This window comes from Sceloporus occidentalis, unplaced genomic scaffold, assembly GCF_023333645.1.
Source record: "Sceloporus occidentalis isolate IW3139 unplaced genomic scaffold, rSceOcc1.0.p SCAF_123, whole genome shotgun sequence".
Lineage (NCBI taxonomy): Eukaryota > Metazoa > Chordata > Lepidosauria > Squamata > Phrynosomatidae > Sceloporus > Sceloporus occidentalis.
This window is the reverse complement of record NW_028317103.1, coordinates 1,169,575-1,182,589: the sequence shown is the minus strand read 5'-3', so window position 1 is coordinate 1,182,589 and position 13,015 is coordinate 1,169,575. Positions and strand designations below refer to the sequence as shown.

General features: G+C 44.3%; 1 protein-coding gene across 1 annotated transcript in view; it reads right to left on the bottom strand.

The window, feature by feature from the left end:
- Nucleotides 1-13,015, bottom strand: part of LOC149282087 (cAMP and cAMP-inhibited cGMP 3',5'-cyclic phosphodiesterase 10A-like) — a 314,224-nt gene that overhangs the window by 40,173 nt on the left and 261,036 nt on the right. The window contains exon 20 of the mRNA XM_089498623.1: nucleotides 221-393. Coding sequence (XP_089354749.1) covers nucleotides 221-393 — 173 coding nt within the window. The remainder of the gene's footprint in view (nucleotides 1-220; nucleotides 394-13,015) is intronic.

The window sequence follows — 13,015 nt, the reverse complement described above, 5'->3', positions numbered from 1 at the left end:
TCTTCATAGAATCATGTTTACTAATGATATTGTTGAACAAAATGTATTCCTGAATATTATCCCTCATCAATTATTTTACCACCAATAATGTCAAGCTCAGGATTCTGTAAGTACCTGGGTGAGAGTTAGATCCTTTATTTTAAACATTGGTACCACTTATGTTTTATGCCAAACAAACAGAATAATGCAGTAAACAATATACATTTAATTAGTATGTTACCTGTGAGCTTGATTATTAAAGTTTAATGTTCTTGTTTGATGAAGCTCTTCCAGATGTTTTCGGTTGCCAAAATACAGTGCAAGGTCTGTGGCAATGATTGCTTTGCGTATTATTTCTAACACATTCTCGTATTCACTGGAGTTGAGATCGGAGAAAACATTGTGTCCTTCCAGCTATATGAAAAAAAAGGATACACCAATCTAAGCATAATGCCCTAGATGATATATATATACATATCTTTGTACAACATATGTGTCTGTGCATGCACTACTAAGTAGTTAATATAATTAATTACGTTTATGAAGAACAAAATTGCAAAATATCACATTTTACCCCTCAAAAACATAAATCTGGCCACCTAAATTCCTCTAAAAAACACACAAATTAACAATTTCAGTCTCAGTTAAGCGACTATGGTGATGAGGGCATTAGATTTTTACTTCTACTAACAATTTTACTAATCATTCACATTCATATTATCCCTAACAGGATACTTACATTTGCGGTATATATTATCCGAGTAGAAGGTAACAAAGTATTTTTGTGTAATCTCTGGAATGATGTGGTATCCACAAAGTACAAACTTATTTTATAAATTTTAGGAATAGTTTAGGGTGACATGTCAGATTAACTGTTATTTATACTAAATATCCATACCCACACATAATACTCTCCATCTGATAGGGCCCTGGCAAGTAAGTCAGGGAGGAGGTATCTGTGCCCCACTATAACTAATAGTTAAGTACAGACATGCTAAGCAAAGCATTCGCAAGGCTGGATTGGAGTGTGCTGGCAGGACCGATGAACACAAAACAGGACTAGTTAATACAGACAGGATAAGGCACAGAAAAAAGGGCAGTTGCACCAAGGTAGGATTGCAATTAAGCTAGACAGGTAGGACAAACTGGGAGCCTTCAGATAGGGACTATAGGACTACATTGGGAGGTGGGTCCCACGGGCGCGGGCGGTCTTGCTGGTGCTGCGGGCGGGAGCGGGCGGTCAGGCACTATACCTGTAGGTCCTGGTAATCCCGCGCAGTCCCGCAAGGCTGCCTTCTCGCTGGTCCCTTACAGTGTCTCCTCTCTTGCTCCGCCCAGGAACGAAACGGAGTCACTGTGAGGGAGCAGCGAGAGGGCAGTCTTGTGGGACTGTGCGGGAACTCTGCAGTTCAGGTAAAGAGGTGGGCGTGATTGGCCGAAAATGTGGCGGGAGCGGGCGGGATTGGCCACAAATGTGGCGGGAGCGGGCGGGAGTGGAGCACCCACATTGCGGGAGCGGGCAAAAAATCAGCGGGAGCAGGATTAAAAAAGACGCAATAGGGACTTTGCCACAGGCAGTATACAAACTGTAGCTAAGGAGCTTGGCAAGTCAGCTGACAGGGAGAGGTGAGAGCATTCCCTCTGTGGTCAGACAAGCAGGGGCGTGCTCTCTGTGGCGGAACAGGTGGGGGCACGCTCTCTGTGGCAGGAATAAAATCATAGGACAGGAGAAAGCCTGAGTAGTCAAAAATAAAGCAGAGGTCAGAAGCCAAGCAGGGTCAATCGAGGTCAGCAAACGACCAAGCAAGAATAAGGCTTACAAACCGAAGACACAGCAGAAAAAGCTACATTACTAAACCAATCTGTAAAAGCAGTTGCAGATTTATAAAAGTCTGGAAAGGTTTACATAATCATTTCTAAGAGGGCTCCTTCCAAATATTTTCAGAGCCATATGGACCAAATGCAGTGTAAGATTCCTGCTTCTCAATTTATTCAATGACACCAGATAAATAAAAAGGAGAAATTAACAGACAACCTATCCTGTCCGTAGGGACTCCAGCAAGGAAAGATGGCAACTTACTCAAAATTACCATACTTGCTCGATTATAAGACGACCCCCCAAAATCTGAATATTTATTTAGGAAAAAAAAGAAAAAGCCTGAATGTAAGACGACCCTATAGGAAAAAGTTTTACTAGGAAATGTTAATTAATGTACACTATTTTTTTTTAATAAAAGCTATGATTAAGAAAAAAAATTTTTTGTTTTTATTTCCCTTTATTTTCCAACCTGCCCCCCAGTTATGCACATCTGCCCCTAGGCTTGCCACTCCTATATGGCACTGTGCCCCATGATATGCCTTTTGACCCCTTATGTGCCACTCTGCCTCCAGAAATGCTTTATACCCCTATATGCCACTCTGGCATTTAGGGGGTTAAAAGGCATATTATGGGGCAGAGTGGCATATAGGGAGGTATAAGGTATTTCAGGAGGCAGAGTGGCGTATAGAGGGTTAAAAGGCATTTCTGGAGGCAGGGTGGCATTGAAGGGGTTAAAAGGCATTTCATAGAGCACTCTGCCTACAGAAATGCCTTATGCCCCCCATTTAACACTCCCCCCGCCACACACACACTTAACGGTGCTAGCGATTCGCGTAGGCAACTTCCGGTTTAGCCGGAAGGAGGTGCGGTTAGCAGTGGGGGTTGTCTGCGTCCATCGCGCAGACCTTCCCCGGCTGTCAGAGAGAATTCCCTGCACCGGAACTCTCCTCACTGACAGTCGGGGAAGGTCTGCGCGATGGACGCAGACAACCCCCGCTGCTAACCGCACCTCCTTCCGGCTAAACCGGAAGTTGCTAACGCAAATCATGTAGACGTCTACCCGCAACACTGGTAAATGGGGGGCATAAGACAGGAGGATCCAGGTCCCCTTCAGAGCTGCGGGGGATCTGGATCTTAGTCTCATAGTCAGACCTCTATTTGAGGTCTGATTATAAGACGACCCTGATTATAAGACGAGGGGTATTTTTCAGAGCATTTGAAAAAAACCTCGACTTATAATGGAGCAAATATGGTAGTTCTTAGCCCATAGTAAGCATATTTACACTTATTAAAAGAATCCACTATCTATGAGGGAATGCAGGCATGTGGTAGTTTAGTCTGCCAGTTTATAATAATGCTATTTTCTATTTTCTCCCTTATGTACATGCGATCCATGGTTCATTGTTTGGTATTTTATACACTTTGAGGAAGAGTATTGTTGGTAGCAGCTGACATTAGGGGAGTATTTTACTTGTTTATTCATTTATCACGTGGAATTAAGGTTTTTCTGGTTTTCTCCCCATTTGAAATACCCCTGGATCCCTACTTTACAAAAAAAAGTATACGTTTGTGGGGGGATTGTGTGTTATGTGACCATTACTAAGGTTGTAGGGTTGGTACAGCAAATGTTGCTCAAAGTTGATGCATTATAAGTCAAAAAAAAAGCTAAAATCGTAAACATACAGGGTACTTCCAAGATCAAGACAATGTATTGAATTCTTTATTTTGGTAAATTTGTGAACTAAATGAGAAAGAGGAAAGTTAAACACACAGAACAAAAAGAGCTCTAGTATTTAAGTAACAATTTAGGAAAAATAGGTCAGGTCATCAAGAGATTAAAAATTAAGTGACATTTCCTTTTATCTAATACAAGGTTTTAGATTAATAGTAACCGCTAAAAAAAATTAAAAGGGATTTTTGGCACAACTGAACTGTACAGTTCTCATATAGCAGTACACTCCTTAATGCTGACATCACGGTCCTCTAAGTATGAAGAAGTGCATTTAGTCTTACGCAGTTACAAAGCACTATTTTCCTCCCCTGAGCTACAAAAAATAATGTCCACATTATGTTATACTTAGATGTGAGCAGTGCTTTATTAGACAGGTCAACACATTCTAGGACTGTCTTTGGAAACCTGGAGTACATGGCCACCCCAGGATATTTATTTTCCAGTAAAAAATTAAAAAAAGGTTTTTTTTAAAATGGCACATGGTTCTGGAAAAAGTGTCGGGTAGCACAGCTCCGTTGCTCCTAGAGTTGTGGATACAGGGGGCTGGCAAGAGGCACCTGTCCCACTAACCAGTGCTGGTGTGCACTTAAAGACTGGGGAGTTCAGGTCCCAGGCGAGGACAACAGTCCCACTCGCCAGGGCAGGGAGACAGGGTCCATAATCTGTGCTTAGCAGGCTTGCTTTCAGTCCTCTCCAGGGGCTCCAGTGATGGACAGTTCCGTCATACACTCTGTCACATATTTCCTTTTTCTGGGGGATACTGACGTCTGAGAAGACGACTACTGCCAAATACAAATTCGTACTCCCTAAAACAATTTTTTTTAACAAAAGAGCAGTACTCACCTAGCCACACTCTGCTTCTCCCAAATAATGTAACTGCCGCTGGGAAGAAGGGCCAAATGTGCCTTCTCCCTGGAGTCCTGTCAGCCTCTGGGGAGAAGACAGAGCAGCTTGGGGTCCCTTCCATATGGAGTTCTGGGCTGACTACCCGGCACCTCTGGGGACTGCAGGTGGCGACTGTAGTCCAATCAACCTGCATGGTACAAATGTTTGTATGATCCACTGCAAGCCACATGCATCCCCTCCTCTATACTCCATCACTTCTGCTGGGGTTACAGGATCCATAGAAATCACAGCCCCTAGGCAACATTGTGGGGGTAAAGCCAATGGAGCTGAGGTCACAGAAGGGAGCGGGCAGAGGCCAGCGGCACTCTGCCCCAAGGGCATCGCTTCAGCTGCATTTGTAAAATACAGGGGCACCACCAACTCTGGGGCTGCCCAACCGGACCCTCGTTGGTTACTGTGGTCAGACTTGGGAACAAGAGGAAGGGAGGGGAAGAAGCCAACAGCGCTCTGCCTCGATGCCAGCAGTTCAGCTGGGGGATCTGGCTGGGACATGCAGGGGAGGTCTTGGTCGGTTTCTGGGCCATATTGCAGGGAATGGGGCAAAGTGTCTGGGGTGAGGGACGGGAGTGGGCAGAGTCCAGCTGTGCTCTGCCTGGTTGTTTGTGCTTCTGGTGGGGACACAATACTCACAGGATCCAACACCTCTGGGGCACACTGCTGAGCATGGTCAAAGAGTTCTCGGTAGGCCTGCTCCAGGATCCATTCTTGATAAACCAAATAATCCAAATCAGCCCACAGGTCTGGCAGGTAACAGGGCACATCTGCGAGAATCCCCTCCCTGAACTCCTGGATCTCCTTGCACCGATACTTCCATGGTCTCCCAAATTTTCGGTCCTCCGGTAGACTTTCCATTATCAATCCAGGGCCCCAAAGTCATCGCATTCTGGCAGGTAGTCATCCTTTAGCTCTGGACACCACTGTACGGCCTGCCAATACAGGGCCTGTTATCCACAATCCACACTCATTTTAAGTGGAAGCATCTTCTCCAACTCAGCCACCAAGTCCTTATGGGGCTGCTCTCCCAGGTACGGCATTCGCCAATCTAGTTGTAGCACGTACCATTCCTTGGAGGATGGGAGGACTATTCCCCGGACACCCTGGTCCACTCTGAGAGCCTCCATCCAGGCATTCATGTAGACCATGACATAAGGTCAACAATAATCACATTTTGCCTCTACATCTACTTTATACATATATATATATAGAGGCAACAGGTGATTATTGTTGACCTTATTTGCATGCACCTACCCAGAATCTCTTGTGGTTGTGGCAGCACCATGAGAATTCTGAGGGAAACAAGCGTTCTGGCTTGTCTGGTGTCTGTAGATGAGTGTTTAATAATACTTCTACTACTCTCCAATGGATTTTGGCAGATATCTCTGGAGAAAGAAAGCAGGGACATATGTTCTTTCAATACGCCCTTTGGAAGGCACTGTTTTAAGCGTCTTCCATTTGGTCTATGTTCAGCTCCTCAAATTGTCCACTAAACCATCCAGCAACTGTTTGAGAAAAAGTCAAAGTGTGCATAGATGAAATTCTGATATGGTGTGCTAATGAAGCTGAGCATAATGAATGACTTGAGAAAGTACTACAGATTACACATGGAAATGAAATAGTTAAACCAAAGTGTAGATTTCTTCAGTCAGAAATTCTGAAGGGGAGAGATCATCTCAAATTCTTCATTAAGCCTGATCTTGCCAAGGTGAAGGCTATTAAAAACATGCCAAGTCCTGTAAACAAGAAATATTTACAAAGATTCCTGGTAATCGTAACCTACTTGGGCAAAATCATTGCCAATTTATTGGACAAAGCTAAACACATGGCAGGTTTACTAGTAAAGGCTGTTTAGTGGCATTGGGTAAAATAGCATGAAGCTGAATTTCTATTACTAAAGGATTTGCTAATGACAGTTCCTTCACTGCGTTTTTTTATGCTTCACGTAAAAAAAAAAAAAAAAAATCCCTTGATTTGCTACAACATCAAATGCAAATCACCGGTCTGTTAAACACGCCCCCAAGCCAGATGTAAAGCTGGTGACAGTAGCGGAACTAGCGGGGTCACGACTGCGACTGGGCCTTGGAGTTCTGCCAGTCAGGGTGGGCCCAAGGGGTGCCGAGCAGTCGTCTTCAGCAACCGCTCGGCGCCCTTCAGTCTCCTCTGTTCCCTGCCGCCACCTGCCTCAGCGCTGCCCCGACTGCAGTGTTGGGAGCGTGAGGCGTCTGTCTCGGGTGCTGGCGCTTCACGCTGAGCGCCGGCATATGACGTCATATGCCGGCGCTCAGCAGTGAAGCCGCGCACACCGCGGCAGAGCAGCGAGGCAAAGGCCTCGCGCTCTCACCACAGGACTGCAAGGTAAGTGACCTACAAAGGGGTTGATAAGAGGGTAGATAATGAGAATGGGGGGTAGGGAGAGGATGCATAGTGAGAAGGAAGGAAGGGAGGGGGAGAGGGCGTAGATAGTGTGTTGAAAAAAAATGTTGTGTAAAAATCATGTTTTTTTGGGGGGGGCCCTTAACAGATTCTCGCACCGGGGCCCTGAGGCTTCTAGTTACGCCCCTGGCTGGTGAGGGGCATTCCAGGATGCCTCTTCATTGAGTTGTGATCTGAGTTGTGATTCAAATAGTAAAAATAATAATAATAAAAAATATATGGTAACATGTAAAAATAATTCCCCACTGTCACCAAAAAAAGTGCAAATTATATATATATATATATAAAGTTTTTATGAGCAAGTCCCACAATTAGCGCTATATCTTCACAAAAATTCCTGCATGGAAAAAGTTAAAATATTGGCATTATAAATGCCCATAGGGTGCCTAGTTTTAAAAAATGTATTTGATGGGGTAAATTGAATTGGGCGGCTTCAAAGATGTCCCAAATATGGGATGTGGGCACAGACTGACCAGATGTCTAAATGGCAAAAAAATACACACCTCACAAAGGTGGCCTTTTACCTCCTAAATAACCCAACAAACCCATGCATGCACTTAGGAGATGTTGCTGAACACATATTGGGGTGTTATTTGACAGGGACATATACCAGGAGCGGTAAATTTATACTTGAACAGTCTTGTCATTAAGAGGTTAATCTGGAAACCCAACTCTCTTGTGACAAAACACCCCTCCAGAGAGGAACATACTCTTATAGATAATCTATCTGTCACAAAACATAATAAATCAGATCAGTGAAAAATTATTAAAACAAATCTTATATCACCTCCCAATTAGACCAATGAGAAGAGGGGCATTGGGGGGGGAGATGACGTGACGACGCTACGTTGCGTACGTGCGTTTAGGGAGGAGCTGCGAGGCCGGGATGTCGAGTGCCCCATAGCCTGTTGATCCGCCGTTGGGGGGGGGACCGCCTGCAGCTGATCCTGCCGTAGCCGCTGCCGCCACCGCAGACGCCGCCGACGCCGCAGCGGCTGCCGCTGCAGACGCCACTGCCGACACCGCGGCCGCCGCTGCAGACGCAGACGCCAACGATCGAGCTTCTTGCAGCCCCTGCCAGTGTGGATTGCGGTGCTGGAGGTACACTTGCCATGAGGAGAGGTAGGCGGGGATAGCTTCAGAGAAGCCGTTGTGCTGCCACTTCTGAGGGTGATGGGGAGACGGAGAAGCCTGCAAACAGAGAGATCCTTCAAGCTCCCATACGTGAAGCCTTGGTGACGTATATTTGAAATATATTTAAAATATATTTTTATTACCGGCTAATGGTCGACCTATGATCTAATATCTGGCAGGACTGCTTGGAAATTACACTATAGTATACTACATTACCATTAAAATCGTTTGATGGGGATGGAAAGATTGATACTGGTGAATATCCCTTTTAAAATCTGAAGAAGCTAATTGAACAGATTGATTGTATTGGAAGTCAAAGTTTCCATGCTGGCTATATTTTACAAATATATCGTTGTTTGGTGAATATTTCTTCTAAAATTCGAAGGAGTTAATTGAACAGATTGAATATATTGAAAGTCTGAAAGATTCCATGTTGTCTATATTTTGAGAATACATCTCCTCCAAAATCTGAAGAAGCTAATTGAATAGATCGTATATATAAATTTTCAATCTATATTTTATTAACATCTAATTCCTATATATCTGGTATATATATATATATATATCTATATATTCCAATAAGTAACCATTTGATTTATTGAAAACTGGAAAACTGTTTAAAATGGCTACTAGGAAAATGGCTGAACAAAAACTCCTTTCTAAACGGGATTAGGATAAAGATAGAAAAGACAGACAAGGAAAAAGGATGTCTAATTTCTTCTCGCCACAATCTGATAAAAGTTCAAGAGAACAGTCTCAGATCAACACTCCAGATAAAGAAACAGAGGATAAAGATCTACAAGACTTAGCCGAGCAATTACCAATCCAACTGGCTATGGATGATCAGGCGGTAACAACGCAATATATCAAATCGTGTTTTGACAACAGTTAATTCAAATTAAAAAAGAAATCCAGGATAATATATCAGATTTTAAAAAAGATCTGGGGTATATTGGACAAAGAGTCAAGACAATGGAGGAAAAGATGATGAACTTAGACTTTATAATACTCTCACAAAAGGACACAATCTCTGAACAGCAGTCTAAATTAAGAGACATGGAGCTGAAAATAGCAGAAATGGATGACAGATCTAGACGTAACAATCTAAGACTTCGTAACGTACCTGAAGATATTACACAACATACTTTGGAGGACTATATAATAAAATTCTTCAAAGAAATAGGCTGTGAGGTTCGTCTTACCAGGAGGAATCCGATATGCAGGACTGGAACACACTTGCTCAAAAACAGAACACACACAAGGGGCCTGGTGAGGATAACAGGGCACTTGGCAGTGTAACTGTAAGCACGAGTGGTCAGAGGGAAGCCGTTTAGATAGCCGGGGTCAGGAAGCCAGAGGTACACGTAGTCAGTATGGATAGCCAAGGTCAGGATGCCAGAGGTACACAACATTGCAGGGAGAGCCAGAGTCAGGATGCCAGAGATACACAGAGTCAGAGTATAGCCAGGGTCAGGATGCCAGAGAAACACGAGAGCCGTTGAGCAGACCAGGGTCGGATACCGGGATAACGAGAGAAATAATTCAGGTACAGGAGGAGCTCATGATATACGGAGGGAATCAGTATAACTGAGCACTGAGGAAACGGTAAGTGAGGTTTAAATAGCCCGGGGGGGCGTTCCCTGACGTCTGGGACGTGATCGTGTCCTGCGTCGCCATAGCGATGCGGCGGAATCCAGCCGGCGGTCAGCCTCATAAATATTCATGAAGCGGCCGCACGCGCGAGCGGCTGCTTCATGTTCCAGGTAACGGTGCCGGCGTTTCTGCCGTGAGGGAGGAGAGGATGTCCGGGAGCCACTTAAGGTAGGTGCCTTACAGGATCCCCCCGCAAGACGCGACCTCCGTGGGCGTGGATGACCTGGCTTGAGAGGATGTAGTTTGTGAAATCTTTGAACACACATAGGAGCATGGACCTGACTCGCAGGTTCCCAGGTATTCTCTTCCGGGCTATACCCCTTCCATTGTATCAGGTATTCGAGATGCCCTCGATGGATCCTGGAATCTACGATTCTTTGTACCACGTATTCTTCAACTCCATCGATGACAACTGGAGCCGGAGGAGGAGGTACCCGGTCAGGAAAAGGATTGGCCACCCATGGTTTGACTAGTGACACATGGAATACCGGATGAATCCGACAGGTAGAGGGAAGTTTCAGCTGCACTGTCACTGGGTTGATGATCTTTGTGATGCTGTATGGGCCAATGAACTTAGGTCCTAGTTTCTTAGAGGGGATCTGCAAGCGCAAATGGCTTGTGGATAGCCAGACTTTGTCGCCGCAGTGGTAAGTAGGAGGACTGGAACGATGGCGATCCGCATATAATTTGTAGGCCTTACGAGCCTTGATTAAGTTTTGCTTCAGGACTCGAAATTGCCTTGTTAATGCGGTGACTCGATCTGAAATCCCGGAAATCGTGGGTTCGGTTGGCAGACCTGGAATCATGATAGGGTGGTAACCATAGTTCGCGAAGAATGGTGACATCTTTATAGATCGTTGTTTTTGATTGTTATAGGTGAATTCTGCGGAAGGGAGGAACTGGAGCCAATCATTCTGAAGGTGCGTGGTGTAACATCTTAAATAATGCTCTAATATTTGATTTAGACGTTCAGTCTGACCGTTGGTTTGCGGATGAAACGCTGTGGACAAGGTGGGTGAGAAAGAGACTGGAGGAAAGAATAGTATCCGGTTGGGTCTCTGGACAACTCGATGCAGGAGGTAACCGAGACAAGGCATCTGCTTTGGTATTGCGGGATCCAGGGCGGTACGTGATATGTAGGTTGAATCTTGTGAAGAAGAGAGCCCACCGAGCTTGCCTAGGGCAGAGTCGCCGTGCGGAGCGAAGATACTCAAGATTCCGGTGGTCGGTATATACTGTTACTGGATGTTTAGTCCCTTCCAGCAGATGACGCCAGGTGTCGAGAGCCTGTTTTATGGCCAGTAATTCTCTGTCCCCCACACTATAGTTCATCTCGGCCGGGGTGAGTTTTCGCGAGTAGTAAGCCACAGGATGCAATCTTTGTTTCTCCCCATGTCTTTGGGACAGGACTGCTCCTACCGCTAGATCCGAAGCATCCACCTCCAAATGAAAAGGTTCAGCCACCTTGGGTTGAATGAGGATGGGAGCAGTAGTAAAGTGTTGTTTGAGAGCATCAAACGCGTCCTGTGCTTCCGGTGTCCAGGCAAAACGGGAGAATTGACGGGTCAATCTGGTGATGGGTGCAATAACGTGAGAGAAGTTCCTAATAAATTTGCGATAGTAGTTCGCGAAGCCAATAAAACGTTGGACCCCTTTTTTATCAGAAGGCACTGGCCACTCTAGGATAGATGACACCTTTTTGGGATCCATCTGTAGGTTTCCAGGCGAAATGATGAACCCCAGGAATTCTACCTGATCAGAGTCAGAGTATAGCCAGGGTCAGGATGCCAGAGAAACACGAGAGCCGTTGAGCAGACCAGGGTCGGATACCGGGATAACGAGAGAAATAATTCAGGTACAGGAGGAGCTCACGATATACGGAGGGAATCAGTATAACTGAGCACTGAGGAAACGGTAAGTGAGGTTTAAATAGCCCGGGGGGGCGTTCCATGACGTCTGGGACGTGATCGCGTCCTGCGTCGCCATAGCGACGCGGCGGAATCCAGCCGGCGGTCAGCCTCATAAATATTCATGAAGCGGCCGCGCGCGCGAGCGGCTGCTTCATGTTCCAGGGAACGGTGCCGGCGTTTCTGACGTGAGGGAGGAGAGGATGTCCGGGAGCCACTTAAGGTAGGTGCCTTACATAGGCGTTCAAGTGGATGAGGGGGGCAGGGGGCTGGATATTTATTATAGGCTGCCTAAACCATCATCTGCTCCGCCCAATGCCACTAGAGATGTTATGATTAATTGCCATTCATCTAAAATGAGAGATAACATTCTTAAAACTATAAGAACCTCCAAACTAAATGAGGGTCCATATCGAGATATTAAAATATTTCAAGATCTATCATTTCAAACTAGAAACGATAGGAAGGCCTTCTCTGCGGTCACCTCAATGATGAGAAAACACAATATAAAATATAAATGGGGCTTCCCTGCTAAAATTATTATCTTATTAGATGACAAAAAGGAAATTCTAGCTTCCCCTGTAGCAGCTAAGAAATGGCTAGAACAGCGGGCATATTTTTGAGTTAAGTCTCACTAAAGATAGGCGGTAATAAAGAGATAGAACTAGATGAATTTGAAAGGCTTCCCATTTATTTTTATTTTTTTATTATGGCACTTAGAGGATAGTTGACACTATATAAAAAAGGAGATGGAGTGTCCGTCTTACATTAGATAATTAATGGGTTGGGTTTTTTTTTTGTTTTTTTTTATTAACAAATTACAAAAATACATTTCTTTTATATTCGTTTGTTATCACTAAATCAACGGATAGGAACATACAGGTACAAAAACATATTGGACATGTTAAAAAGATTCCCCTGTTGTGACCATATCCTTAATTAAGCTTATATATTATCACCAAGATTTATATTAATTTCATTTATTGAGTTATTGAGTTATTTGCCATCAACCTTAGTAGTTTAGAGAATCTGTCAATCTAGCCTGCCTTGCTGTATTTGGTCTAACCATAGGCTCCAAAAATGATATCTATTTTGGTTCCATATTGATTGGGAAACGATTCCTTTTTCCATCTGGAGTTGATAAATCAGTTGGGTTTGAACTTTATTCCAATCAATCCCTTTAGTAGTCTTCCAATTTCTTGCAATTTCTATTTTAATAGATAATAATAAATGAAAAAGAAGTCGGAGATCTTTATTATTAGATTTAGGGGGATTTAAATGTAATAATGCCAAATCTGCGGTCAATCTCCATTCGGAGCCAAAAATCTTTTCCAATCGGAAGGAAATCTTTTTCCAAAAACCATAGATAGAGGAGCAACTCCACCAAATATAGAGCTCATCTCCTCTCAGTGCTCCACACCTCCAGCAGTTTGGAATATTATTTTTAAACATTTT